At 33.6% G+C, this 27,988-nt stretch overlaps 2 protein-coding genes across 2 annotated transcripts; one reads left to right on the top strand and one right to left on the bottom strand.

Annotated features, from left to right (window-relative positions):
- Positions 1 to 7,193: 7,193 nt before the first annotated feature.
- On the top strand, positions 7,194 to 9,274 carry LOC129888359 (uncharacterized). Its single transcript, XM_055963348.1, has 2 exons — positions 7,194 to 7,939; positions 8,429 to 9,274. Exons 1-2 carry the CDS (start codon positions 7,219 to 7,221, stop codon positions 9,136 to 9,138), a joined length of 1,431 nt encoding a protein of 476 aa, XP_055819323.1. The 5' UTR covers positions 7,194 to 7,218; the 3' UTR covers positions 9,139 to 9,274.
- Positions 9,275 to 10,086: 812 nt separating this feature from the next.
- On the bottom strand, positions 10,087 to 19,258 carry LOC129889304 (protein unc-13 homolog). The gene is made up of 5 exons (XM_055964554.1): positions 18,597 to 19,258; positions 16,326 to 17,195; positions 14,779 to 15,234; positions 11,482 to 11,671; positions 10,087 to 11,400 (listed from the first exon to the last, which is right to left on the bottom strand). Exons 1-5 carry the CDS (start codon positions 19,152 to 19,154, stop codon positions 10,478 to 10,480), a joined length of 2,997 nt encoding a protein of 998 aa, XP_055820529.1. The 5' UTR covers positions 19,155 to 19,258; the 3' UTR covers positions 10,087 to 10,477.
- Positions 19,259 to 27,988: the final 8,730 nt, after the last annotated feature.

Here is a 27,988-nt window from a genome sequence, read left to right on the forward strand (position 1 = left end):
TCATTATGAATACGCATGAGTTTTCCTTTATTACCACAAGTCTCAAAAATGGGTATAATCCAAAAAAGATTATAACACTTAGCCTTATAATTACCACCAAAACAATCCCAAAAAGAAAACTCAAGGTTAACAATCAAGAACTAGACAATCATCCCTTAGTTATCATCTTTCCCGCCTTAACAACAATAAATAACAATCCTTAACCATTCAAGCTCCGTTCCAAAAGGATTAGGCATGAAATCTCTCGTCAATCTACAATATATTATGTAATGAGAATAGGTCTACAACTACTCAGTTAAGAAAACTAGCCTACCTGAGCCCCAAGCTGCTGCAACAAGTAAGTTGTGCCGCTGATGATCGTCCTTCTTCTTCACATTTTCGAAGGCTAAACCATCTAATAATAATAATTATAAGAGTAATTAATAAACTACTCTTCCAACAAATACTTCTAGATTCAAAGTCACTATTTCTATCTTTCAATCTACTCAAAAACTCTATATTTTGAAATGATTAGATCAATTTCTAGTCCCAAGGACATAATCTATCAACACTAACTCAAATTCAAGAGATTTCAACCTACTAATTTCCTTTACACTAGAAAATTCTACCTAGGTTAACTTTCTACCCCCCCCCCCACCATGATCAATCTAATGCTATTCTAATTATTAAAGAATCAAACGAGTGTTAAATTGATGGAAGGACTTACCCTGAAGAAGGAAATCAATGGAAACTGAAGAAATCACCCCTCCCTTGCTCTAGCCTGACCTTGGACTAGTTGTGGGGGAAAAATAACATTTTAGGTTTGAAAATTGTATTTAATTGCGTGTATCCCGCTATAATGGACTAATTCTCGCTATAGTGGCCTCAACTTTTCAACACGAATATTTTTCAGTAAAATGGTCATAATATTTTATTTTGGACTCCAAATGATGCAAACTTGGTGGTATTGGAAAGAAGATTCATAGACATTTAATTGATATGTTATGGGACACCTAATAGATTATAGGTTGAGAGATATGCTCTATTGAAGTTGATCTTAGTTTAAACTTAAGCCCGAAACTAAATCGATAAGACACCTTCAACTTAACTTTGTGATAGGGGCTAATACGACCTTAATTCATAACTAATGCACTTTCAAACCAAGGAATTGATCATAATCATATGATGAATGAGATTCATATACCTTTATGATAGATATTTTTAATAACGACGAAATAGGTCGTTACACCAGAACCAATACATACTTCAAAAATAAAAATGGTGTTAAATGAGTTTTATAGATTTTTTGTTGTTTTGAACATTTAATTATTGGAGTTTGTTCTTTATGATACATGAAACTTATGTTTCAAATTTGAACTTATTTGGAGTAGATTTGGGTATTGAAATTTAAAAAATAAAATTATTATTATTATGACAAAATATTTCAGATGCACACGCCTGAAACTTTAGTCAATTTTAACATGTTTCTCAGTCATATATGACTGAAACTCATATGTACTTAAAACAATAATTAGATGGTGTTAAATTTATTGTTGTGATAATTTGATGATTGAAGTTTGTTTTTAATGATATATGAAATTTATATTTCAAATTTGAGTTTATTTGGAGTAGATTTGAGTGTTAATTTGTTGAAATTCAATTTTTTAAAAAAAACAAATTCAAACACACATGTATGAGATTTAAGTCAAGTCTTACATGCACTTCCTACGCAAATTTTTAACCTTAGTCTCGTATGTTTGAATCATTTTCATAAACGGATAAAGTTATAAAAAAAATATAAGACGACATTCGTTGAAAAGCGATCTCAAAAGCGGGTATTTGTGCACTTCCCTCAATATATTGCATCATGCAGAGTCGACTCAATGAAATTGGAGACCTAAAGCCAAACTTCAAAGAGAGGCACTATTGTTTTAAACAAAAAGATCGTCATATATATATATATTTAAAGTCTACTTAATATTTTAGATGTGAAGCCATTGATTATTATTTTATAATTTTTTCTAACAACTCCTTTTAAGGAAAGATCATCATATTTATAGCATAACAACAACAACTCAGTAAAATCTCACAATGTGGGGTCTGGAAGGGTAAAGTGTACGCAGACCTTACTCCTACCGACGACTGTTTTTGAGAGACCCTCGACTCAAAAGAAGCATAAAAAGATGTCAGATAAGGCTAAGAATTTCAAAGCAATATGGGAAAGCAAATAATGAATAACTCAAATAACGAAAGCGACACAGATAAAATAGAGTAATCAAAGTACAGAAAATAATAGAAAGATAATAACAGAAGTCAGAGCACAAGAAATTATAGTGTGCTAATGCGCCTACTAATACGGAGGAATAACGAGACTATGTACTAGCCTTCTACCCTAATATAGGTCCTCCACACCCGCCTATCTAAGGTCATGTCCTTGGTAAGCTATAACTACACCATGTCTGGTCACCTCTCCCTAATATTTCTTTGGCCTACCCCTACCTCTTCTGAAACTATCCATGGCCAACCTCTCACATCTCCGCACTGGAACATCTGTGTCCCTCCTCTTCACATGCCCAAACCATCTCAGTCGCATTTCCCGCATCTTGTCTTCCACCGAGGCCACTCCTACCTTGTCCCGAATAGCCTCATTTCTAATTATGTCACTCCTGATATGCCTACACATCCATCTCAACATTCTTATCTCGGCTACTTTCATCTTTTGAATGTGAGAGACCTTAACTGGTCAACACTCCGCCCCATATAACATAGTCGGTCTAACCACCACTTTGTAGAACTTGTCCTTAAGTTGTGGTGGCACCTTCTTGTCATATAGCACACCAAAAGCGAGCCTCCATTCTATCCACCCTACCCCAATACAATGTGTAACATCATCGTCAATCTCCCCACTGCCTTGCATGATAGACCCAAGGTACTTGAAACTACTTTTCTTTTGGATGGCCCGGTCACCAAGCCTAACTTCTGCGCCAACCTCCTGAGGTGTCTCACTAAACTTGCACTCTAAGTACTCTATGTTGGTCCTACTCAGCTTAAACCCTTTAGACTCCAAGGTATGTCTCTAATCCTCCAGCTTAGCATTAACTCCGCTATGAGTCTCATCGATCAGGACTATGTCTTCCGCAAAAATCAAACACCATGGCACCTCACCTTAAATTTGTCGCGTCTATCCATCCATTACCAAGGCAAATAAAAATGGACTAAGGGTTGATTATTAATGCAACCCCGTCATAACTGAGAAGTGCTCAGAGTCCCCTCCTACTGTCCTTACCCTGGTTTTGGCACCCTCATACATGTCCTTGATCACCCTAATATACGCCATAGGTACACCTTTAGCCTCTAAACATCTCATAGTAGCTCTCGTGGAACTTTATCATAAGCCTTTTCTAGATCGATGAATACCATATGTAAGTCCCTCTTCCTCTCCCTATACTGCTCCACCAGTCTCCTCATAAGATGGATGGCTTCTGTAGTTGAGCGTCCCGGCATAAATCCAAACTAGTTATCTGAAATAGGCACGCCTCTCCTAACCCTCATCTCCACCACTCTTTCCCACACTTTCATAGTATGACTTAGAAGCTTGATACCTCTATAGTTATTGCAGATCTGGATATCCCTCTTGTTTTTGTATAGAGGGATCATTACGCTCGCCCTCCATTCTTCAGGAATTGTTGTTGTCTTAAAGATGACATTAAATAACCTAGTCAGCCACTCCAAACCTACTGAGCTCGCGCTCTTCCAAAATTCCCCAAGAATCTCGTCAGGTCCGGTCGCTCTTCCCCAGTGCATCCTATGCACAACACCCTTAACCTCTTCAATCAAAATACTCCTGCAATACCCAAAATCGTGAAGTCTCCCTGTATGTTCCAAATCTCCCAACACAATTTCTCTGTCCCCTTCTTCATTCAAGAGTTTATGGAAGTACGACTGTCATCTCTGTTTAATGAGGGTCTCCTCTACCAATACTTTTTCATGCTCTGCCTTAATGCACTTCACTTGCTCCACATCGCGTGCCCTTCGCTCTCGCACCCTGGCTAGTTTGAAAAATTTCCTATCCCTGCCTTTCTCTTCTAGTTCAGCATAAAGGCGTTCAAAAGCTATCATTTTTGCCGTCAAAACCGCCGACTTCGCCTCCTTCCTCGCTATCTTATAAATTTCCCTACTCATCCACTTCTCCACCTCATCCTTTCTTTCTATCATTTTCGCATACGCTATCTTCTTTGCTTCCACCTTCCCTTGTACTTCTCCATTCCACCACCAGTCCCCTCGATGTCGTACCTGTCGAGACTCCCAACACTTCCCTTTCTATAATCCTAATACAACTAGCCGTCCTATCCCACATAGTGTTCACATCCCCACTACTATCCCAGGCCCCTATATCCTTCAATTTTTCTCCCATCTCCAGGGCGCTAGCCGTGGTCAAACTCCCCCATTTGATCCTAGAATTTTATAAATTGATATAATGATTTGTGTTGCTTCAATATAATGGTTGCTTGTTGCAATACTTAAAATTTTTAAAGAAAATGTCAAAAGGCAAATTTTGAATTTTTTGTAAGCAGAGAACCATAGTTTTTTGCCAAATGCAAAAATTTTGACCGTTTAGAAAAACTTCAGAATTTGCAATAATAATAATAATAAGAGAATAAGAATAGTGAAAAAGAAAACAGAAAAGGTAAATATAGGAATGATTAATAGGTACCCACATAAGAAATAACGATACTATAATTATCTAAAAACTATTTCATTCTCCAATTATTACTTACAACATTAAATTTTTTTACTGAAAAATATCCAATGGCTATTTCCACAAATATTTTGATTGAATTAGTGAGAAAAGAAAAAATAGTACTCTCTCTAGTTCATATTAATTAAATTTGTGAGGTAGTACACACCCATTAAGAAAAAACATCTTAGGACATAAATTGAACAACACTTTTCACTTTTATCCCTTTAGTTATTCCCAAACTATTCTTGAACATAGAACTATTCAAAGAAAAATCACAAATATGAGCAATTAACTCTCTTGAACTTATTACCTTGAAAATATAAATAAAGGGCAAAAATAGAAAAAAAAATCCAATAACTCTCTTGAACATTGAACAATTAACTTATTTTGAATATTGAAAAAAGACTCAGAAATTCAATTATTATGGGTTAGAGGGAGTAGTGTTTCACTCGGAAAAATTAGAAAGTATTTTAATATTTCAGTAAGAATCTGTTTTTCATTATGTATTTTTTCAATGAGCTAATCCGATGAAAAAATCATGTGTTATAACATAATTTTTTTATTGATTTATGGTAGGAACAAAAATCTCTATTTCTAATAGTGATAGAGATTTTAAACAAAAGGCCTACAACTTGTACTTCCATTTGGATGACAACGGATCCTATATTTACACTTATTTGACTCTATTTGCTTTGTAGTTACATATTTTAGATAAGTAAACCTATGTTAGAGGGCTACTTCACACATGACATAAAAATATATTTTAATTTCTTTCCCATTGTAGTTTTCCATATATGGATGTTAGAAAATAGTATTGGTTTGCCGACACTTCAATTTCTTTCCCAAACGAACACTTCCCTAGGAAAGAAGAGAATGAGGAGAAATAGTCAAACACACTTTGCTTTCTTTAGTAAACAGACAGCTTTGTTTCGTGCAAAATTTACTTAGACGTTGACAAGTTCAAATGGAATATAAAAACCAAAACTAGGCAAATAACTTGTTCTTAATTTAACGTATAATATTTTTTTGAAGGACTTCATATGATGTCGGAGTTAAAATTTTTACTAAGAGGGTTCAAAGTCTAAACGGACGAACTAATCGAAGGAATTCGACATATACTATGTACACATAAAAAATAATTTTAACCATACAAACAATATAATTTTTCGTTGAAGAAGATTCGGATAAATTCCTTGATCACAACAAGCTGACTCCGCCCCTGACTTTATGAATGGTTTAACCAACCCTTCAATACAAAGCAATGATCGACTTCATATTGATACTTGGATTTTTTATTCAAAAGCATAACATAGGAGCAAGGAACATGTTAAGAAAATCTTCCAAATGGTTTCCACGTATTATTACCAAAAAGAATTAACAAGATAATATATACTACTCCATAAATTTTCTTATGAAACTTGTGGGATTTCTAACATGTTCTTTGTGCCATGTCAACTATTGAGATGGCGATCCAAACATTGTCATTTTTTTTTTCAAAAAAAATTATTTATAGCCTATTTGATCGGTCGAAATCAACTTATTTTGAGAAGTACTATTTGTTATCAAGATTAAAGTGTTTTAAGTGCTTTGTAGCCGCAATTGTGTTTAGATAAATATTTGAGAAGTGTTTTTGTTAATAATTTGTGTTTGGACTATATTCTCAAAAAGTATTTTATATGTCAAATTAAAAATAAAAAAAAAGGAAGCTACTATTAATAATTTGGTAAATATGAATATTCCATACGGGTAATCTTGTCCTAAACACACAAAAACATTTAAATGTCAAAAATAGTTCTGCTATCACTCATCAACGTACACTTATTTCTTCTTCGTAAGCTTGGCCAAACATTTTTACTCTCTGAAATAAGTGTTTTAAAACAAATTATACGCACTTTTGACCAAATCAACCCAACTTGTCTCCAAATTTATATTTTCAAAAATTAAGCTAAAACCCTCTCCAAACGCGATCTTAAACTGATAACATCATGCTGAACATTTTTTTACTTGACTTTTGGATTGCTGAAACCCAAAGAGAAGCCATGCATTAAGGAACAAGGTATGTTATAACAGCCAAGGAGTCATGCATGCATGCTAGATTCAAGGGGGGCAAAAACATAGAACTCGTCCCTAATTTCAATTTGTTTTGTCCGATTTTTACATGACACAAAGTTTTAGAAAGTAAAAAGACTTTTAAATTTTGTAATTTTAAATTAAAAATATGTAACATGTAGAAAAATATCATTTAATCTTGTGATCTTAAACATATGTTATGTGAAAAGTTAGAATTAAAAAACTGTAAAAAAAAAGGGCATTATTTTTTAAAGAACTAAAAAAGAAAAGTAAAACAAACCACGGACGAGGTAGTATGTAATTGTCTTATAAGTAGGTAATTGCACTCTCAAGTTTCTACACCTAGCACCTATAAAAAGAGAGCATATACATTCCAAGTATTACACCGTTGAGGATAATTACTTCCTATTATTGATTTTCCTAGTTCAATGGCTCAAACCAGTTTGGGGCTTCTCGCCGCCGTCCTCCTCCTACTACTGGTGGTTTTGGCCGAGGGCGGACTTCCTAAACCTATGAAAGTGAAATGCCAAGACAGGAAATTCCCCAATTGTTATCACAAAGACCTTTTCTGCCCTATCACTTGCCCACATACATGTATAGCTGATTGTGAGTCGTGTCAACCTGTTTGTGTTTCTCTACCACTTCCACCACCAAAACCTCGTTCACCTAAGAAAGTGAAATGCCAAGACAAGAAATTCCCAAAGTGTTATCACAAAGACCTTTTCTGCCCTGCCAATTGTCCGCGTACATGTATAGTTGATTGTGAGTCATGTCAACCTATTTGTGTTCCTCCACCACTTCCACCACCAAAACCTCGTTCACCTATAAAAGTGAAATGTCAAGACAAGAAATTCCCAAAGTGTTATCACAAGACCTTTGCATGCCCTGCTAATTGCCTACGTACATGTATAGCTGACTGTGACTCGTGTCAACCTATTTGTTCACCATTATCCCCTCCATTGCCTCCGACCCCTCCTTCTCCTCCTCCTATCCCTAACTCACCATCGCCTCCGGATCAAGCTGCAGGAGGAAAGAGAGTCTCTTGCAAGAACAAGTTGTACCCTCAATGCTACCGCCAGGAGTATCAATGCCCTAGTGCTTGTCCCGATACTTGTGAAGTTGATTGTGTCACTTGCAGCCCTGTTTGTGGTATGATTCCTTAGTCTATTACTCTAGCAAATATTCTTTTCTCTAATAAATAATAATGCACTTTAATATGTTCTATTTATGACACCTTTTTTTTGTTTTAGCTATACCTAGATTTTTTAAAAAACTTTCTATTAACCTTAATAATATTTCTAGCCATAGAAATATTATTCATGTTTAATAGCAAGGTACTTTCGACATGTGCCAAAAATCTTTCTTTTTAACCCTGAATATGGTGCATTTATCAGTATGAACAATTTTAAGGGATTAATTAGGGTGTATTTGTATCATAGATGTTGTACTATGATAGCTAAGACCACTAATAACTAATATATATTATTTTAGAAAATCGTTTTCTTTGTTGAAGAAAATTATTGAAATCAGAAAGAAAGATGATTTTATGAGATCCATACAGCATTACATTTAAATGACCAACCCTGTCTTTTTATGTTTAATTATCCTTGATATTTTAACGTGGATCATGATGTGCAGACTGCAATAGGCCAGGGGCAGTTTGTCAAGATCCAAGATTCGTAGGGGCTGATGGACTCACATTCTACTTCCATGGCAAAAAAGACGATGATTTTTGCTTAGTTACCGATTCCAATCTTCACATCAACGCTCATTTCATTGGTAGGAGAAACGAAAACATGAAGAGAGACTTCACTTGGGTACAATCTCTCGGAATTCTCTTTAACAACCATAAGTTGTTCATTGGTGCCAAGAAAACATCAACTTGGAACGATGCATTGGATCGCCTGGAATTATCCTTCGATGGACAATCAATCAATATCCTTCCTAATCGCGAAGGGGTCAAGTACTGGGAACCAAATTCAAACACTTCAATTACAAGAAATCGCGATACTAATTCTGTTGTGATTGAAGTAGAAAGGAATTTCCAGATAAAAGTTAGAGTGGTACCGATAACTGAAAAGGAATCGAGAATTCACCAGTATGGTATTACGGAGGATGATTGTTTTGCTCATTTAGATTTGGGGTTCAAGTTCTACTCTTTGAGTGAGAAGGTAAATGGAGTACTGGGACAGACTTATGAGAGTAATTATGTGAGCAGAGTTAAAATGGGAATTGAAATGCCTATTTTGGGTGGGGAGAAAGAATTCGCATCCTCACATATTTTCTCCACTGATTGTGCTGTTTCAAGATTCAAGAACAATGTTGTTATTAACTTAGCTAATAACTAGTAGTATTCAATATAAAATGTTGTGGAACCAACAATAAGTAGTACCATTACTTATTTAAATAAGATTATGATAATTGTAATGGTAGTTTGCAATATTCATCAGTTGTACTGAATTAATAAAAGTATCAAGTGCTTAATCTTTTATCGCTAATTATACAATAGTGGTTTTAGATTTTAAAAACATACCCTATTGTTTTCGCATTTTACAATTGCTATCTTAGTGTTATTTTTTTTATAAAAAAAAAAAACAAGTTGATGGCTTGATGGGGTTCCACCCATCAGTGTTAACTATAAACAGTGTTTTCTTTTTGAGAGATTGCTACTGCATCCAAGTTTGCCAATTAATTAAAAAGAAAACAAAGTTTATTTAGTAATAACGTATTTAAATTTGCTTTTGCTTGTAATTTGTGGACTTTTATTCATAAAGATAATGTATGCATGAACAAATGAAAATAAGAGAGAGCAAAAATAAATAAATTAGGGGAATAATTTTTTTATCGATAAACTAAAAATCGTACCGTTAAAGATCAAACAGCGATTAACCAAAAATCGATAAAAAATATTGTTTTAATTTGATTATCAATTTAACTATCTACAAACCAAAAAGCCTACAATTTTTGTCAACATGGAGAATGGGAAAAGTTTCATATTGCTCTACGATTTTCAATTTATTTATTCTTCTTTTTGAAGTAATTTTTGTTTAAGCGATACTTACTGCTTAGTTGATTTATTTAAAATGTGATGTACTAAATTTGATTTGATTGATTCTGGATTGTTTCATATCACTACAATCCCAAGTTATACTGAACAAACGATCCACTCATGTCAATCCTGATGGGCTCAAGTTTGGACTTCATCAGAAAATAGACTAGGATAGCATCCCAATAAATACCAGTATATAAATATTATTAACAAAAGCCATCCAAATTTGTGTGTCTACATAGGGAAATCAGAAGGAATAAACGAATATATATAGATATGTAGAAGACAATGAATCTTAGATCAATTACTCTGTTGATGGGACCTGAAATTCTATAAACAAGCAAAATAATAGGATCAAATCATCTCCACAAACTGTTACCTCCATTAATCACTTACTGCTGCCTTGGATTCCTACCTTATGAAAGCAATATCTTGAAATGAAGAAATCAAAGACCCAAACTTTTACTATACAAGAAAATAGTCATTCTTTAAATATTCCCAGAGGCATCCATAATTCCATATCCTTGGCTTGAGGATCTTCTTGGTCAATCTGAAGCATATTACAGAACATCGATAACATTGGTCAAGATTGATCTTCAACGAAGAAGCTGCCTCCCTTGATCAAGCCTCCCAAGTAATCACAGTTTTTTAGGCAAGTTGTAAGTCTTCTTAAGGAACTTGGAAGCAGCTTCATCATTTCGGTAGCACAAGACACGTAACAGGGTGTTTGGTTCAGTTGGATTCCATTGCCCTGAGGTAGGGGGCAAGGGAAGCCTAGATTTTGCGGATGAACCATAAGTTTCCAAAGTTGATCGCCTGAATCTCTCAATGAGGCTCTCTGCATCAGCCCGGAAAAGAGGGAGTACATCCCTTACTGTTGTTGAATATTTGTTTATTACATCCACAGGCAATCCATCCCCATTTGCCCAGAAAACGTCTTTCAGGGACTTAAAATCATCCTCTATGATTTGTGAATCCTGCTGCGTGAAAATTCTAGAAGGTCCTCCAGCAAGCAACACCAACAGGAAACCATCAAAAGATGCTTTCATTATGTCTGCAATAATTCGAGTCTGAACTCTTTCATTAATAGTGTTTGATATGATCGTCAGATTCTTCTCAAGTTCTTGAAGGAAAGGCTCAATGCGCGAAGAAGATGGCTCCCCAATATACAGTCCATCCCACAAAACAGGACTTAGATCATGAAAGACAATCCTATAGCCGACTGCCTCAGAGAGCTGTTGGATCCCCTCAACACAAGCAGCAGGTGAGATTTCAAACTTCTTTCCCAACCCATTTGAAAAGTCTTCCACATGAGCTGATTCAGAATTCCTCAAAAGGGTAATAATTCTCTTCTCAAGAACTTCTAGCTCTGTCCGAATTCTTTGGAAAGTATTTATACGTACACACAATTGAAGCACCCCAAATGAGTTATCACCGTTCATCGTAGCAACCTGCGGGTTCCTCTTTGTATTAAGTGTCTTATCCTTCTTCTTCCACAACTTTGTAGCAGTGGTACATCTGGTTAGTGCAGGCAAGGTTGGAACATATGTGTTCCTTGATCCTACAAATGACACCACACATTAATGGGCATTTTAGGCTATAAAAACTGTTTGTCTTATTCATAATAAGATTTAGAAATTACCACAGCCAGATTTTGCCTTTGATACGTAATACTGAAGACATCTATCGAGGCCATTCATCAAGTCAGGGAGCAATGCTGGATGCATTGGTATTGGCAGCTGGAAGAATGCGTCTAAAGTTTCATCAATAATCCTAAGGACTTCGACAGCAGAGGGGGCAAATCCTCCTTCGTTAGCTTGAGGATTCCAGACCTTTTTTATCACAGAAAACAAGATAAGAACGCAACACCAAATATATAAAACAAGCCCAGTTGAAAGCAAGAATCTAAGTCATGTTTCGAATATAGGCGATGCCAATTAGTTAGAAAGTTTAGTCATATTAATGTTTACTTGAGATCCTATACTTTTTAGGAGTCTTTTAGCCCTATGAGAGATTCTTGTGTCAATAGGAAATATAGAAAACTTCTACCACTTCTCATTTTTGTCATAAAATGTTGGCTGAGATGAATTTTTGGCGAGGATTCATATAGCCGACCCCAACTTATTTGGGACTAAGGCATAGTTGTTTGTAGTTAAAAACAAAAAAAAATTGGCAATTTCTACAAAAGGTAGGTTATGATAAATCATCTTTTCTGTTGATCAGGAGCAGAAAGGAGTTTCAGGAGTGTGGAGTTGCGCCGAACAAGTTAATACCGGGCCAATGAGATGAAGACCTCAGTTTTCTTCAGGTCTGCAGCTATCTTTAATCCAATGTGTTGAAGTCTAAGAAACACCTTGAAGACTGTATGTAACGACCCATTAGGTCGTTTTGAGTACTAGAGCTTTTTATTTCATAAAAGACTCATCTCGTAAAATATTAATGGGTATTTTGAACTATTCGATAACTATGTTATTTAGTTGAGGGATAACCTTAGATAATTAATTTAGTTAATGGGCCAAATTGATAATTTATTATTTACCCTATACCACTTATCTCTTAAGTATTAAAATAAAGTGAAATAGGGTTTAATATTCCTTTTGGTCCACTTCTACGAACTGAAAAGAGAAAGGAAAGCAACAAAAAGAAAACTCACATGCGGACAAACACGGAAGAGGAATTGTTAAGAATGTGTGCGGCTTCAGGAGAGAATTCACTCCAATTCCACCATTAAATTATTAGTGTGTATATGAAATAAGAATAGTAGTATTTTAGTATAAGTTATATAGTGAAGGACTGTTGGAAATTGGCATACGTGTATGATTATTGTGGAAATTGGGAGAATTGGGGCAGAGTGTGTTCCTGGTAGTAGTGAATATAGGATTGTGAATTTACATGCAATTGTGATAGTTGCAGGATATAGTAGGAATATTTTAGTATTATAAGTGGATAGAAGTGAATGGATTTCAACTTAAATTGGCAAATTGATTGCCGCACTACAACCGTTATTTTTACTAATATTATAGTGGTGAGATTGAGGACTAATGATTAGGAAATTATAGGCTAATGATTGAGAGGAGTACACTTCTATATCAATAATTTGGTACAACCATGATATTTACTCCTTGTTTCGGTGAAGTTCGTAGCTTTAGGACGTAAGAAAATTCCTTATAACATGTTCAGTTCCTAAATACCATCTGGGTAGTGGCATCTTCTTTTAGGTGTTACAGTTATTTATCCGGAATAGAAGGATAACAATATGGGTGACTACGGACTGGTTTGCTTACGAATATTGTATATTTGTCAAATTGGGAACGTTTTAAGGCATCGAAGAAAGGAAAATCACCGGTGAATTAGCTTGTTTGACTTCAGTTCTTCGGTTGAGGTAGGTTATGGTTTATTCTATATCATAGATAGACTCTTAATAGTGATTTGTAGTCATTGAGTAATGTGTGAAGTTTACTATGCATTTAATTGTTGTGGTTTGAATGGTTGATATGTTGTTGTGATTGGTCTGCAATTCCAAGACAGTGAAATCCATAATCTTGAACTTGCCCTATCAAATGTGATGCCTTGAATAAAGCAGGCTTTATGAAATATTGTTAATGAAATGAAATGTGATAATAAAGAATGATAAATTAATTATATTAGGATCGGGTGTCACGTTCCGACACGGTATATTTGAATTGGGTGTCATGTTCCGACATGGTACATTTGGATCGGGTGTCACGTTCCGACATGGTACATTTGGATCGGGTGTCACATTCCGACACGATATATTTGGACCAGGTGTCACATTCCGACACGATATTATTGGACCAGGTGTCACGTTCCGACACGATATTATTGGATCGGGTGTCACGTTCCGACACGATAATATTAAAGAAAAACATATTAAAATGACTTAATACTACCCAATCTCAAATAACTCATTTCCCAAAAGGCTGTGGTGTGGAGGCCTGAGTCCTTATGTATACTCTTGATATTGTTGACTAGTTATGTAATTGTTTCATTGTGTTGTCACTTGATCATGTTGCTTGTTGCCTATTAAGTGCTATAGTTGATTTTCTTCTATTACTTTATGCATATTGATTCGTATTTCGAGTCGGCCGATGATACCTACTCAGTACATGTTGCCCTGTACTGACCCTTACTTGTATTTTTCTTTATTTTATTTTTTGGAGTGCAGCGAGTGTACCATCGACTTCGACTCGACCTCAGTTATAGCTAGTGTCCAGCACATCAGGTTCCAGGGTGAGCTATTCCTTCTAACTCATGTTGGATTCTCTCGGGCATGGCATGATGTCCTTAGTTTTCGGACACATTAAGCTATTTATTTATTCTGGTGTTTGATATTTTCAGGCTTAGTATTTTAGAATTAGATGTCCTTGAAGTGATGACTTTCAGGTTTTGGAAAAATGTATCTAATAGACTTTAGTGGTTTTATTATTTCTTACTCTCGCAATTTGAGCTTCCGCATTATTGTCATATTTTATAAGTTGGGGTTTGTATCGTTGGTTCTCCCACCTAGGAGGTTAAGTGTGGGTGCCACTCATGGCCCATTTTGGGTCGTGACACTGTATGGGGTTAATTAACCTCTCAAGCAAGGAAAGGTCTGATCAGAATAATTATCACAATTTTTAAAACGCACAATCATGTAATAGGAGGGAGGGTTCTGGAAGTGTTTTTTTCTTGGGTCTTTTCCTAGGTAATGGTGACGTTCCAAGCGTTCAACTTGTATCATTTCTTGTCTCTTGCCACAAAACATAAAATACAGTGTTGAGGGTATTGAGCAAGGTAAATACACTATGAGCCTATGCAGATACAAAGTTGCCTTCTAATTGCAGCAGATAATACCAAACGCTATCAGCAGATATAAAATAGTTGCTTCCATCTTGCATATGGGAAGTTGAAAGCAAATAGCAAGCTGACGAGTTCATACCTCTTGTTGGAGATTTCTGTCAACCCATTCCTTAAGTCTGTCTATTCTCATCTTAATCCAATCTTTCACCATGGTCGCTATTGCACCTTCAGCTTCAAATGGTGGCATCTCACGGATAATGGCCTTTCCACCATCATCACTGTCCACTGAATCTTCAACAGCAACCTGCACAAGATCTTGCTCCAATTTATCTGCTGCTCTTAGTACTTGTACAGCATCTGGTGTCAATTCTGTTATACTCGAAACAAATTGTTTAAGCTCATTCCCATAGCAAACGTGTAAGGTGGCAACAGCCACTCCTGCAGCAAAAGGATGCCATCTCTTTAAGATGGGACTAAAAATCTCCTTCTCTTTAGAAGCTAGCTCACCAACATCCTTTGCAAGGATGGCAAGGACAGGGAGAGGATTTGGTTGGTGTCTTGATGCTCTCCTGCTTGAATCTGCCTTTTCCATTAACTGCAATCAAGATAATCAAATTTCTAGCTTCAAATTGCACTCAGATGGTTCATTCTGATGACATGTTAATCTGACTTTTTAAGTTCGACAATAAGGAACTGCACCAAATACAATCACCGCCCTTTCTATAAGCAACTGGTGACAGTAGAATCAAATCAGTACAAATATACCCCAAAGATGAGAATTGTGGCAGAACTTAGAGAGAACTAAAACTTAGTACGAGTTTGAGATAGGTTAGTGAGGTTAGCAGGGTTTCTTGGGCTATGTATGAATCCTCACAGGGTTTAGCCATTGAAGGATAGGTTTAATGAAGGTGAGACATGGAAAGGCTGGAAATATAACTTAGATACATGTTGGCAGGGTTTAGCCATTGAAGGATAAATTTAATGAAGGTGAGACATGGGAAGGCTAGAAACTTTACATATCACAGAAAGATGAGAGCCAAGGAATCATAAGTTTACAATTTTATAATGCTACAATAAGTGTCAACTAAGGCAGTAGGACGGAATATGACCAAGATAGAAAGTATATCATGTAAATTGGAGCTGAAAGTAGAATCAGATTGGAACAACCCAAACAAAAGTGGAGTAATTTGAGATAGATGCAGTATTTTACCCACATTCACATGCTTTCAGACATGCTACATTTATAATTCTGTTTAATGTCGGAACTTGAAATTTGTGCAAGGGGATTCAGAAAAAGTGCTAGAATGTCACGCTTGGGATTTGAACCTGAAACTTGATTAGCCATTACACTAGAGTCCTCCCTTATGTGAAGGTTATGGATTTAACAATTTATACATAAAAAGAGATTAATTTTGCCCTAGTTACACAGTTTAATTTTCCAATGGAGGGGAGATTCAATTTTAAATGTTAAAAGTAGCCAGACAACAAAAGTCGGAAAATTTCTGAATCCACTCCTGATAATCCTAATTTGGAAAATTTACACACACTATTAACATAATGTTATTAAAACAGTTAGTTAAAAGATGTTGCTTGCTGATAAAATCAACAACGATAAATTTATGTAAAAGAAATCAAGCCTAACAACTGGTATGTTCCCAACAAAAGTTTACAGAAGATGGAACTTGCCTGAGCAAATGCAGTGCGAAGTGATGACCTGATGTAAGTGTCAATTCTACTACGAGCCACGTCAACTTCGCCCTTACGCCGCCGCCGATACTCATTAGAAATATCTTCAACAAGAATTTTTGCTGCAGATACCCCTATAGATACAATGGTTGGCATTGATTCAATATTCCCGGCATCAAAAGTGTCATGGTATGCAAGGAGCCTTTTCTCAGCCCATCCCAACATTGCTGTTAATGTAGAATTCAGGATCTTAGCATATGCAGGATCTTTTGTCGTCTTTGCATCTTTTGCGACTTCAGCTAGCTGACTATCAGCGGCGTCTAACAGATCATTCTCAACTTGACCAGTCGCGACATAACGGTTAAATAAAACCCATGAAAAGCAAATATTGTGAAGCATTTGATTAAGTCCGAGAATTCCCCAAGTCTTCTTTATGAGGTCCATAAGTTCATCAACTTCCTCTATGATAGATGCTTCATCATTTACATCAAAGCATGCCTCCAGAAGTATTTCATAGAGTCTGAGATTCAAAGGCAAGCCATCAGCCCAATGGCATGACTCAAAAAGTGATCCATCAGACGACCTATTAGCAAGAGCCATTACAGCTGTTCGGAGAACTTGCATTGACTCATTGTTTCTCCCTGTTTCTATTGGACGATCTAAGGCAGCTTGAATAATTTGCCGCAGCCTCTGCGCAGCAGTATTCGACTTATCCAGTAGTATGTGTGGATGTAAAAGAAGTCCAGCCTCAAGAACTTTCAAATTTCTTTTCTGCCAGGCATCGTATTCTCTCTGATCAGTAAAATCTGCAGCTTTGAACTGTTGTAAGAGCTCCAGCGGGAGAACTGTTGACTCAATTCTTCTTCCAACCTGTATCATGCACATTAAAACATGACTTATTACAACAAATTGTATCAAAATTAACCATTCATTAAGCATTAACAAATCATTGACTCTCATGAGAAAGTGCGCAAAATTTTACATGAAAATTTGGTTGAAAAGAACAGAGTAGAAAGAAAGTCAACCATTTTAAGTCGAACTGATTAGTGTAGCAACAAAAAGACTGATTTTTGTTTCACTCATGGAAAAAAAAAAGATTCAAAGAGCAAACAAGACAAAGAGGTAAAAACGATAAACCTACAGTAAAAGACAAAACATGATGGATATTCAACAAAATGACATAAAAAGAGAATAATAAAATCCATTGAAGAATAATGATCAAGGTTAGTCACTACATTAATGCCCTAGCTGCATTAAGCAGGTCCATCATCAAAAACGGGAGATAACTGAAACTCCACACATCCTACTAGGTTCAATCACAGAAGCACAGATAGGCAGATAATATCACATCAGAAAATCAATATAATAATATTGTTGATGAGGATACTGCTAATGCAATAAATGGTCAAAATTTGGCAAAAAAATAAATATACACAACTAGTCAATCTCTAAGGAAGGATTTTTTTAATTTTGTTTGATAGCTACCTTTAAGGAATAATTAAGGACTATTTAATGGACACTTCATTTGCCTAATGTACCCATGTCAAATGTGTATAACATAACTGTGGATACTTTGATCCCAACATTTAAAATACCTCGATAACATACTAATCGGACATACCCATATATATACTAGATAGTACCCATACACAAGTCCAAAAAGGAAAGGAGGCTCTGAAGTTGTGTATAAAAGGAACGTTTGACTCTAAAAAAGAACTGCTTGGATTCATTAAATCCAATATCCTCTGGAAAAAACTCCCAAAAATTTCCTCAGTTCAAACTGAACATAGCATTATCTGGTCAAAAGCTCTAACCCCAGCATATTGGTACCACAAGGACTGAAATGGTGCTCAGAATTCTCCTTCGCCCCAACCTGAATAAAATTGCTATTCTTAAAGGCACAAAATCGCAGTTAATGACATAAATTGAGCAAATTTCCTAACAGATCGAACTTGTAAATTGTAACTCACCACAAAATGAAGACTTTATCAAGAATTAACGTTAATATACCCAAAAAGCAGATAAAAATGAAAAAAGCTAGTGTTTATTCCCTAACAGATCAAACTTGTAAAATCCAACCCACCCAAAAAAAAAATGCAGACTTTACCAAGAATTACCATTTATGTACCCAAAAACATACAAAAATACATAAACTAGTGATAAGTCACTCAGATAACAATTTTTTAAGATGCAACCCCACAGAAAATTCAAGCTTTATTAAGAAATTACATAAATAGAGCTAGGACTACACACTAGCTCTAAGTAAGCTACCTGTCCAGCAGCAATTCTCAAAAGAGCTCTACGAATTCTCGAATCAACATTCTCAGAAACCTTCATTTGGACTCTCATAAGCTCCCCTATGGTTACGGGCTTCTTGGGCTTTCCACCAGAACCCGGACTGCCCTCGGGCCGCTTAATTCCTGTACTGGAGCTAGATCGAAGGCCCAAAGCTTTCTTCATTTTGGAAGCAGCAGTAGAAGTAAGGGATCTCTGCATAGAAGGTGAAGATGAATTGGAATTCGACGCTGATGGTGACGGTGACGGAGATCGGTCGGATGCGTTTGAAGGAACGTAGGTTAAGGCTTTTCCAGTGGAAGTCCGGCAAGCAGCTACGAAGATCTCGTAGGCAGTTTCACGGAGGTCGGTGGAGGAGAGTGACGAAGTAAGGTCGGGAAATGGTGATGGAAGTGGAGATAAGGCAGAGCTGGAAGTTGAGAAGCGACAGCTACTGGTGGCGCCGCTGCCGGAGGACATGGTGGACACTGCAACGGCGGCGTTGGGGTCTCTCCGGGAATAGCCTAATGTACGGTCTCTGAAGAGAGACGCCATTGTAGAGAGAGAAAAGGTCTGTAGTTTTTCTACTAAGATTTTGGGAAAGACGAGTAAAGAGAGAAGAGAATATAGGACTACTCTGCTTTCCTCTTTTTTTTTCCTTTATTCGTTTTCAAATTTCGACTTTCTTTTTGGAAATAAAATAATATGACCTAATTTATATTTGAACAAGAAAAAATTATTATTGGAATCTAATGACAGTATGCTGAGGAAACCTCCATTAATTATTTTTAACAGGAAAACTAATTATTGGAATTTATTTATGTAAAGGTTTGGTAAATGACATTAGCAAAAAATTGGTTCCTCCTCTATTTATTTTTACTTAGTCATAATTAATATGAATATTTTATATAATATTTATATTAATTAATATATAATTTTGAAAAATAATTAATATTAAAAAATAGGATATAAAAAGAATTATTATTTATGATATGCTAGAAAGGACAGTAAATATAAAAATATTATTTTAGCGTAACATATAAGTAAAAGTGACTAGAGAGTAGTTATTTGATTTTGCAATTTCACATAGAAGATTAAACAAGTCATAAATGAGTACCCTAGGAAAATCTAAGAAGATTTCATTAGATAAATATTCTCTTAATTTCCAAATTAAATGTATTTCTACAAGAATTTGAAGACTAGTTGACTTAAAGCTTTTTTGGTTAAATTTTTTGAGAGGTTAAAACTTAAAAGTGCTTATTTTAAAAATGCATCATATATAAATATGATTCTAAATTTGTGTTTAGCTTGATAATTATGATCTCTAATTTTACTAGTGCATAAATAGGCACTTTAACTATTCAAAATTTGAACAACTAGATACGTTCGTCCTACATAACATCTTACATAAAAAAAATTGTGTCATACATGACGTCCTACATGTATTATGCCACGTAGGACATTTGTGTCTACTTATTCAATTTTATACAAGTTTAAGTGTCTACTTGTGTACATCCAAAATTGAACGGCATAAATATTAACTAAATCTAAATTAAATGACATATTTATGTATTGTTCCTTTTAAAAAGATAAGAAATTTGACCAATCTTTTAAGAGAAAATGAGTATTTTTGGAAATAAGGAATTTGACCAAGCTTTTAAGAGAAAATGAGTATTTTTGGGAGTAACAAAAATTGTTTTCCAGTTTTAAAAATATAGGTTTTTCCTAAAAATATTTTTGAGAAAAATATACTTAGAAATACTTTTAAAAAATTTGGTCAAACACTAATTGTTGTTCAAAAATATTTTAAATTTATTGGTCAAACTTAAATGACTTCTTGTCAAAAGTAATTTTTCAAAAAGCACTTTTGAAAATAAACTAATTTTTAAAATTTGATCAAACTGACTATTAATTAATATTATTTCAAGAACAAATATACAACTTAAATATTGGATATTGTTTTTCCGTCTCAAAATAAGTGTGTTTTAGCAAAAAATTATTGTCCCAAAAAACTTTCAATTACGAGTTCAAGACAAAAATTAATAATTATTTTTGACTGTATATTTATATTAAAGAACTACTACTTTTTAATAGTGTTTAATTCTCAAAAAAAACTTAATAAATATAAATAACTTAGTAAACTATGTTTTATATTTGTTGTTTTTTTAATAGATATGAAATGAGCTAAAGCAATACAACGGAGGAAGTATTTATTACTGAAATTTGTTCTGAAATTTGTTCTTTTGTATATAAAGTTCATATGGATAACACCAATCATTTAGAAATTACATTATTTGACATAAATTAGTACGTAATAAATTGAAAATATTTTTATCTTAGATCATAAGATTCAATTTTATTTTTATTAAATTTTATATCAAATTAAATTATATCACATAATTTGAGACGAATAAAGAGATAGGATAATTTGTATGAGACTACACTTGAATACTCCTACTATTTGGTGCATCATGTATGTAGGACAATCTGCTGGAATGTGAAGGATATTGGTTGGACTTTTATACTAGTTCTTGATATTTGGAATACTAGCCCACATACAAACATATTTTACAAGAATGTGTGTTTTTTTTCTTTTTCCCTATTTTGTTTTGCCTAAAAAAGAATAATTAAAGAGTGTGAAATGACACAGACAATACTTATTAAATAAATAGAGTGATAGCGGTGGCAGAAAATCTGGACATGTTCTCATTGTATTGTAGGACCATTTTTAATTGTTTTACTAGTATAGATGCACATGACACTATATAAAATTGTTAGTTAAATAATACTAATGGTTAACAGACAGCTTTACATATGTTTTTTAGTAGTAAATCTCAATTAATTTGGAATTGACTTTTTTGTGAAAGCGGTAAATTTGATTAAATATTGAACTTAAAAGGATAAGTTTCTTACTATGTTTTATGGTGGGAAAGGACCGAAATCATCCTTATGATTTGAGCTTACACTTAAGTATTGACAGACACAATCACTTAATTAATCGGATTCGTTCAAATTATTTCTTTGAGCAAAATAAAAGGTTGAAATATCATGTGCACGATAAAATTTTAATTAGTTACATTTCATAACATTAGACTATGGCCATACAATGATTTTGGGAGAGAATGATAGATTCTAGACTTAAAAACACGATTAAAAAGTGATAAAAAAAATCAATTTAAATGTATGCATCATAGATCTACAATGGAGGTTATGTTGGGCCTCTTGAAACAGATGGATGAACTAGGTGAATCACTAACCTGTTTCATAAGAAGTTTAGTTGAAGCAGGACCATTGAAAAGATTAGAAGTACAATGAAACAAGAAGACTAGAAGAACTAAAAAAAAAACAAAGAAGCTTGTAGAACATTAGAGGTGAAATCTAATAGTACAAGTTGATCAAGATGTGTAGGAGTTAAGTAGTAGTCTTCAACTCAAACACTACGTTTAGAAAAGTTGGACTTTACAAGGTGTTTGTGAATAACTATACCTCGATAAGTGTATAAATAACAATTCTTGCACAAAAGAAGATTACACATTTACATAACGAGTTAAAGGAAAAATTCAAGCAAATAAACAAGAACTATTTGAGAAAGAGTTTTGACTTATCGTTCAAGTGCAACCTGATACAAAAAGCTGAATTGAAGAACCTATTTCATGCTTAGGAGTCTTTGCAATTGTTAGTTCTAGATTTCTTGTATTAGGTCGATTATCGAGTTGTACTATTTTCAGCTTTCCTAGAAACACTTGTTTAGGGATAAATAGAAATAGGAACTTGATTTTAAGTTATACGTAAATTGAAAGGGGAAACAACAATTTGCCAAGATTTTTGCTCTATGGATTAAAGTTAGTTCCTAGGTTACAATTATTGTAATCTGAATTCTGTTGAGGTTCATGGTTTAGTGAATTTGGGACAACTTATGTAGAGGTGCAAGTCGTAGTTTTTCACTATTACTTAGCTGCAATTCTTAGTTTAATGCAAGGTAGAAGAAACAAGTAAAGTAATCCTGTCCATCACTTAAACGAAAATTAGGCATAACTCATGTGAGTTTTTAGGGCGTGCATAGAGCGTCGATAATCGGGTTCTTGCCGTATCAGGTTATATTTTTGCCAAGAAAAGTATTGATGAAAATTTATCGCGAAGAAAGATCCACACATGAAAAGAGTTGAATTTTTTTTTTTACAATTTCTTGAAATTTACTTAGACTTGGCTAAAATATATAGGACACAAAATGAAAAAAATTATTATGTAGTTGTGACATCAACTAATTAATAATACGTTTTAGTCATATATAATATGTTTATCTAGGAGTCTTTTAACCTTATCATAAACTTATATGCAAGTAAAAAAAAATACTATATATATTGTTGGTATAACATCAAATGAATTTAAATGGAAAAATGCGATCAATAACAATATAACTGACCTAATTTATTTGAGGCAGAAATATAATTATTATTTCCATCAGCATTTGTAATTTTATTACTTCTTCATTTTGGGCCGATAATAACGGGTTAAATAAAGGGACAATTACGCGAATAAGCAAACATATACTAATTAATTAGTTAATATAGTTATAGTTTAGCTAATTTATAATTCGCCACTAACATTTAATGTTAATTACAGTTCGAGTTTGTATAATTCGCACGTTTGTAGAATTCAAAATTTGTATAACTTTTGTATAATGTAATTTTATATAATATAATTTGTATAACTGCTTAGAGTTCAGATGTTTGTGTTTGTATAAATTCGTTATTTCGAATTTATACAAAAATAGTTCAATTATACAAACTCACCCGCGAATTATATAAATGGGGCAGCTTAAACTATAATTATAGCATATAAATATGTAAATTGTAGCTAATGAGCATAATTAAGATACTTATAATAGCTATTTGTGAAATTTTCTGTTAAATAAATGCAAGTTAATTGTTCTCACTTGTAATTTTATACAACTGACTTTAGCTTGTTCTCACTTCTCACCCTAATTTTATAATTTCATAAGAAGGCGACTTATTTTTATTCTTTGGAGCAGGTTATTGAAATATTTGGTGAAGTATTGTGAACATAAAGTCAAATTTAGAAAGAAAAAAATGATTATAAAAATAGATAAAGGTCAATCATATACAACAAGAATGAAAGTGACTTATGTAAATTTTTAGTCACTATTATATCATATTGTTGGCACTTGGTCTACCTATTTCAGTTTTAGAGTCCGTTTGGATGAGCTTAAAAAAAGTAACTTTTATGTATGAAGTGCTTTTAGAACTTTGAAGTGCTGAAAGTTATTTTTATAAATAAGCAGTTGAGTGTTTGGATAAAAGTGCTTATGATGTGAATTTTAGGATTAAAAGAATAAAAAATGATAGTTTGGGAATTTAGTTAAAATATAAAGGATATAAAAGTAATTTCCATGGTCAAAGAAAATGACTGTAAGCACTTTGGAAAAAAAAGTTAGGAATCCTAACTTTTCATTTTTTACTGACTTTAAGAACTTTATGGCTTAAAGTCAGCATTAGACAAACACGTCCAAAAGCTAAAAAGGGGCTTTAAGATGGTTTTGACCAACTTAAAGCTAATCCAAACGGACTCTTAGTATGTACAAGAAAGCATTTCATATGGTTTTCTATATTCAAAACAGTGTTTCTACCAAAATTTTTGTGACCATACTTTGATATTATTGGATGGCCTATGATATTATCATAGTATTTAGCATGATAATTTAGTTAGAAGTGACAGTTGGGCCAATGATTAGGACAGCTGCCCACCCTACTGTGTGAGACGTGATGGAGAAATCCCAACAAGACAAAGCACACATGGTTACTCCAACTACTTGTATATAGACTATAAAGTACATAGAAATAGGAGAAATTTACATAAATGTACTACATTAAGAAAATATTTATCATTTATAGCAATAATATTTTTTTTCACTGAACACTTATAATACAATTTTAATAGATATTAGCAAGAATAATTTATAAAACTCATATAATACAAATTTTATTCATGGATAATTTATTTATCACATACTTTAATACACTTATAATACATTGTGTCAATTTCTTACCAAACAAGTATAATATATTTTAAAACAATTATAATATATTTTGTATTGCATGCATAATTTACTTTTAATACATAGTAGACATATCATAATATTGTTATATATTGCTATAAATGGTAATAAATAAAAAATATCGTTAAAATCACTAATTATTTATTAAAAAGTGTTTTTCCTAGTAATTTTTCCTAGAAATAATTAAGTTTCGTTAGCTCATAAAACAAACGATTATTTATTACTCCATTACTATACTAACAAATAAAGGATTTAAGTCTCATTTATTTTCATTAAAATTAAGACATCTGAAATTGAGTGTACGTTTGAATATTTAAAATTTAAATGTTTGAATCGAATACACATATGAATATCAAAATTCTGTATTAAGATCTAAATATTAAATAATTAAGATTGTTTATTTTCTAAACATCTGAATATATAAAAATTTCTTTATTTAAAAATTAATAATATAAAATTTAAATAAAATACTAAATTAATCTATTACTATATCTACAAAATATTTTTAAAAAATATTATATGACAATTGGAGGTGATAATAGATATCGATGGTGGTTGGGTGTGCCAATTAGGGATTTTGTTGGGTGATGGTGGTGGTTCTTGGTAGTAGCTAGTGGTGATGGTGGGTGACAATAATGATTTGCAATGGTTGTTGATTGTGATAGTTGGTGGTGACAACTAATAATTGTGGTGGACGATAGTAATATATAGTGGTTACTGATTGAGGTGATTGTTGTTAGTGATTGGTGATTGTAAAGGTGGTTGAAGGTGATGATTCTAAACAATATCTAATGGTGGTGACAACTGAATGTGGTGATTTTTATTAATAATGGTTGTGATTGGTTGTAGGAGGTGGGTACTGAATCTTTTTCGGAGGTGGTAGCACATAAGTAGATTGTCAATTACTCAGCTGATCCTTTTATTGAATTCAAAGAGAAACTGAAGAGATTGAACTCTGCTTTATCCAAATGGAGTTGAGAGACTTTTGGCGACATCTTTAAACAACTGACAATTAGGGAGGACATTGTCAAAATAAAAGAAAAATTATTTGAAGAAGAATCAACAATGATGAATAGGATGGTGATGTACAAAGCGTAGGCTGAATTAAAAAAATATTTGCACTTTAAATTAGAGTAGAAAGATGATTTTGATTGATTTGAAGAAGGAAATAGAAACACAAGATTTTTTCATAGTTTCGTGAAAGAAAGAAGAATGGAACTAAGTCTGAGAAGAATTAAGAATGACCATGATGTTTGGCTAGAAGAAGCAATTAATTTCTATCATAAATAATTTACTCAGGTGAGAGATGCCACATCCTTCTTCATATTAGAGCATGTCCATGAGATGTTAACTGAGGAAGCAAATAATGCTTTGTGCATTGATTCATACCTGACAAAGATTAGAAGGGTTGCATTCAAGCTAAATTGTGATAATTGCAGCGGTCTTGATGGATTTACTGGAAAATTCTATCAAGTATGTTGAAATAAAATAGTCCTTGACTTACTAAGGATGGTTCAAGCTTTTATTTCTGGTCCGACTCTTCTCAAATATATTATTCATAAAAATATAGTTCTCTTATCAAAAAAAAGTGAGGTTCACACCCTTTTCTGATATGAGACCAATAAATTTTAGTAATTTCATTAATAAAATATTTTCATAATTATTCATGACAAATTGAAGGTTGTACTATCCAGGTTGATTTATGCTAATCAATAAATTTTTATAAAAAAGAGAAATATCATTGAAAGTATCTTGCTTACATAGGAAAATGTCATTGATAGTAGGAAGAGGGACAAACCTTCTAATGTCATTATCAAGTTAGATATGACAGATACAGAGTATCTTAGTTTTTCCTAACCAAGGTAATGAAAAAGATAAGACTCTACAACCTGTTTGTGGATTTAATTTGAAGATCGATGAAAAATATTGGTATTCAATATTGATTAATTATCAAGCTCTTAAATTCTTTCACTCTATCGGGGGGTTGAACATGGGATCAATTTTTTCTATTTTATTCATATTAGTTGCTGAAGTTTTGATCAGAACTTTAATTACTATATTTGATGATGGGATGTAGATAGGATATGAATTCCTAAGTGTAACGATCCCTCCGGTCATTATGGATAAATCAATGATGAAAGAAATTGGGTCAAAAATTTTTTGATGTAGGGACTTGAAAATATTAGGTTAGGTCAGTCTCAAACTAAATCTGATTAAGGTGAGGTCTAGAGAAATCTAATAAAGAATTGGATAAAATATTTAAATTTGGGTTGAATTTTCTATTAACTAAGACGTTAAGGAATTCGTAGGACTTTTCAAAAGTGAATTTAGGTAAGTAGAACTCCCGATATCGCACTTGACATGAAAGGGTTAGTTTAGAATGTCAAGGTTCGAAGGTGTCTTGCGAAATGGGGACTTTTGAGAGGGTTTCTGAATTTCTGTTTCGTGCAAGCTGCTACAACAAGTCAAATCCTACTATGACGGAGCCGCTATAATAGGTTTAGGCCTGCTATAGCCGAATTAAGTCGCTGAAAACTGTAGAAATCTTCAAAACCGCTCATTATTTAAAAAACTCATTTTATGGAAGTGTAGGGACAATCTAGGGAAACTTTCACCTATTTTCATCGTATTCATCGGTAAAGGTAATTTAATTACTCCCTTAACTTAGTAATTCGATTCTTAAGTCTTAAAATCTGTGGTGGTAAGCTTAGGCGAGGGTTTTGACTTGAATTAATAATGGAAAAGCCATTGTTTGGGTGGAATGATCATGAAATTGACTCAGGATTAGGATTATGTTATATATTTAGATCATTTTTCATCGATTATGTTATTTTTTATTTATTTTAAACTAAGAACAAGTCAGAATTCATAACAAGAGAAAGACCCAGGTTCAATAGAGCTTCCAAGGCTTGATTAGAGGTAGATGGTGGTTATTTTTTTTCAAGTTATGTAATATTTGCATGTCAACTGTTTTGCAGTATTACTTGTATAATGCATGTTGTGGAAAACATAAGGGTGAATGTGAAATGATATCATGTTATCAATCTTATGCAATGAACCTGTTAATTTTACTTGTAGGTTACAAGTGTGATTATTTCATTGTAATTGTGATTGTGTATGCTGTTTAAGATTACTGATTTGTTCGGGTACCACGCCTGATATGGTATACTAATGGTTGGCTTAGGTACTATGCTGGTAAATATTATCGGTTGGCTTGGGTACCACGCCTTCTACAGGATATCATTCAGTTGACTCGGGTACTATACCTAATATATTTTACTAAATGGTTGGCTCAAGTACCATGCCTGGTACA

This window comes from Solanum dulcamara, chromosome 5, assembly GCF_947179165.1.
Source record: "Solanum dulcamara chromosome 5, daSolDulc1.2, whole genome shotgun sequence".
NCBI classification, from domain to species: Eukaryota; Viridiplantae; Streptophyta; class Magnoliopsida; order Solanales; family Solanaceae; genus Solanum; species Solanum dulcamara.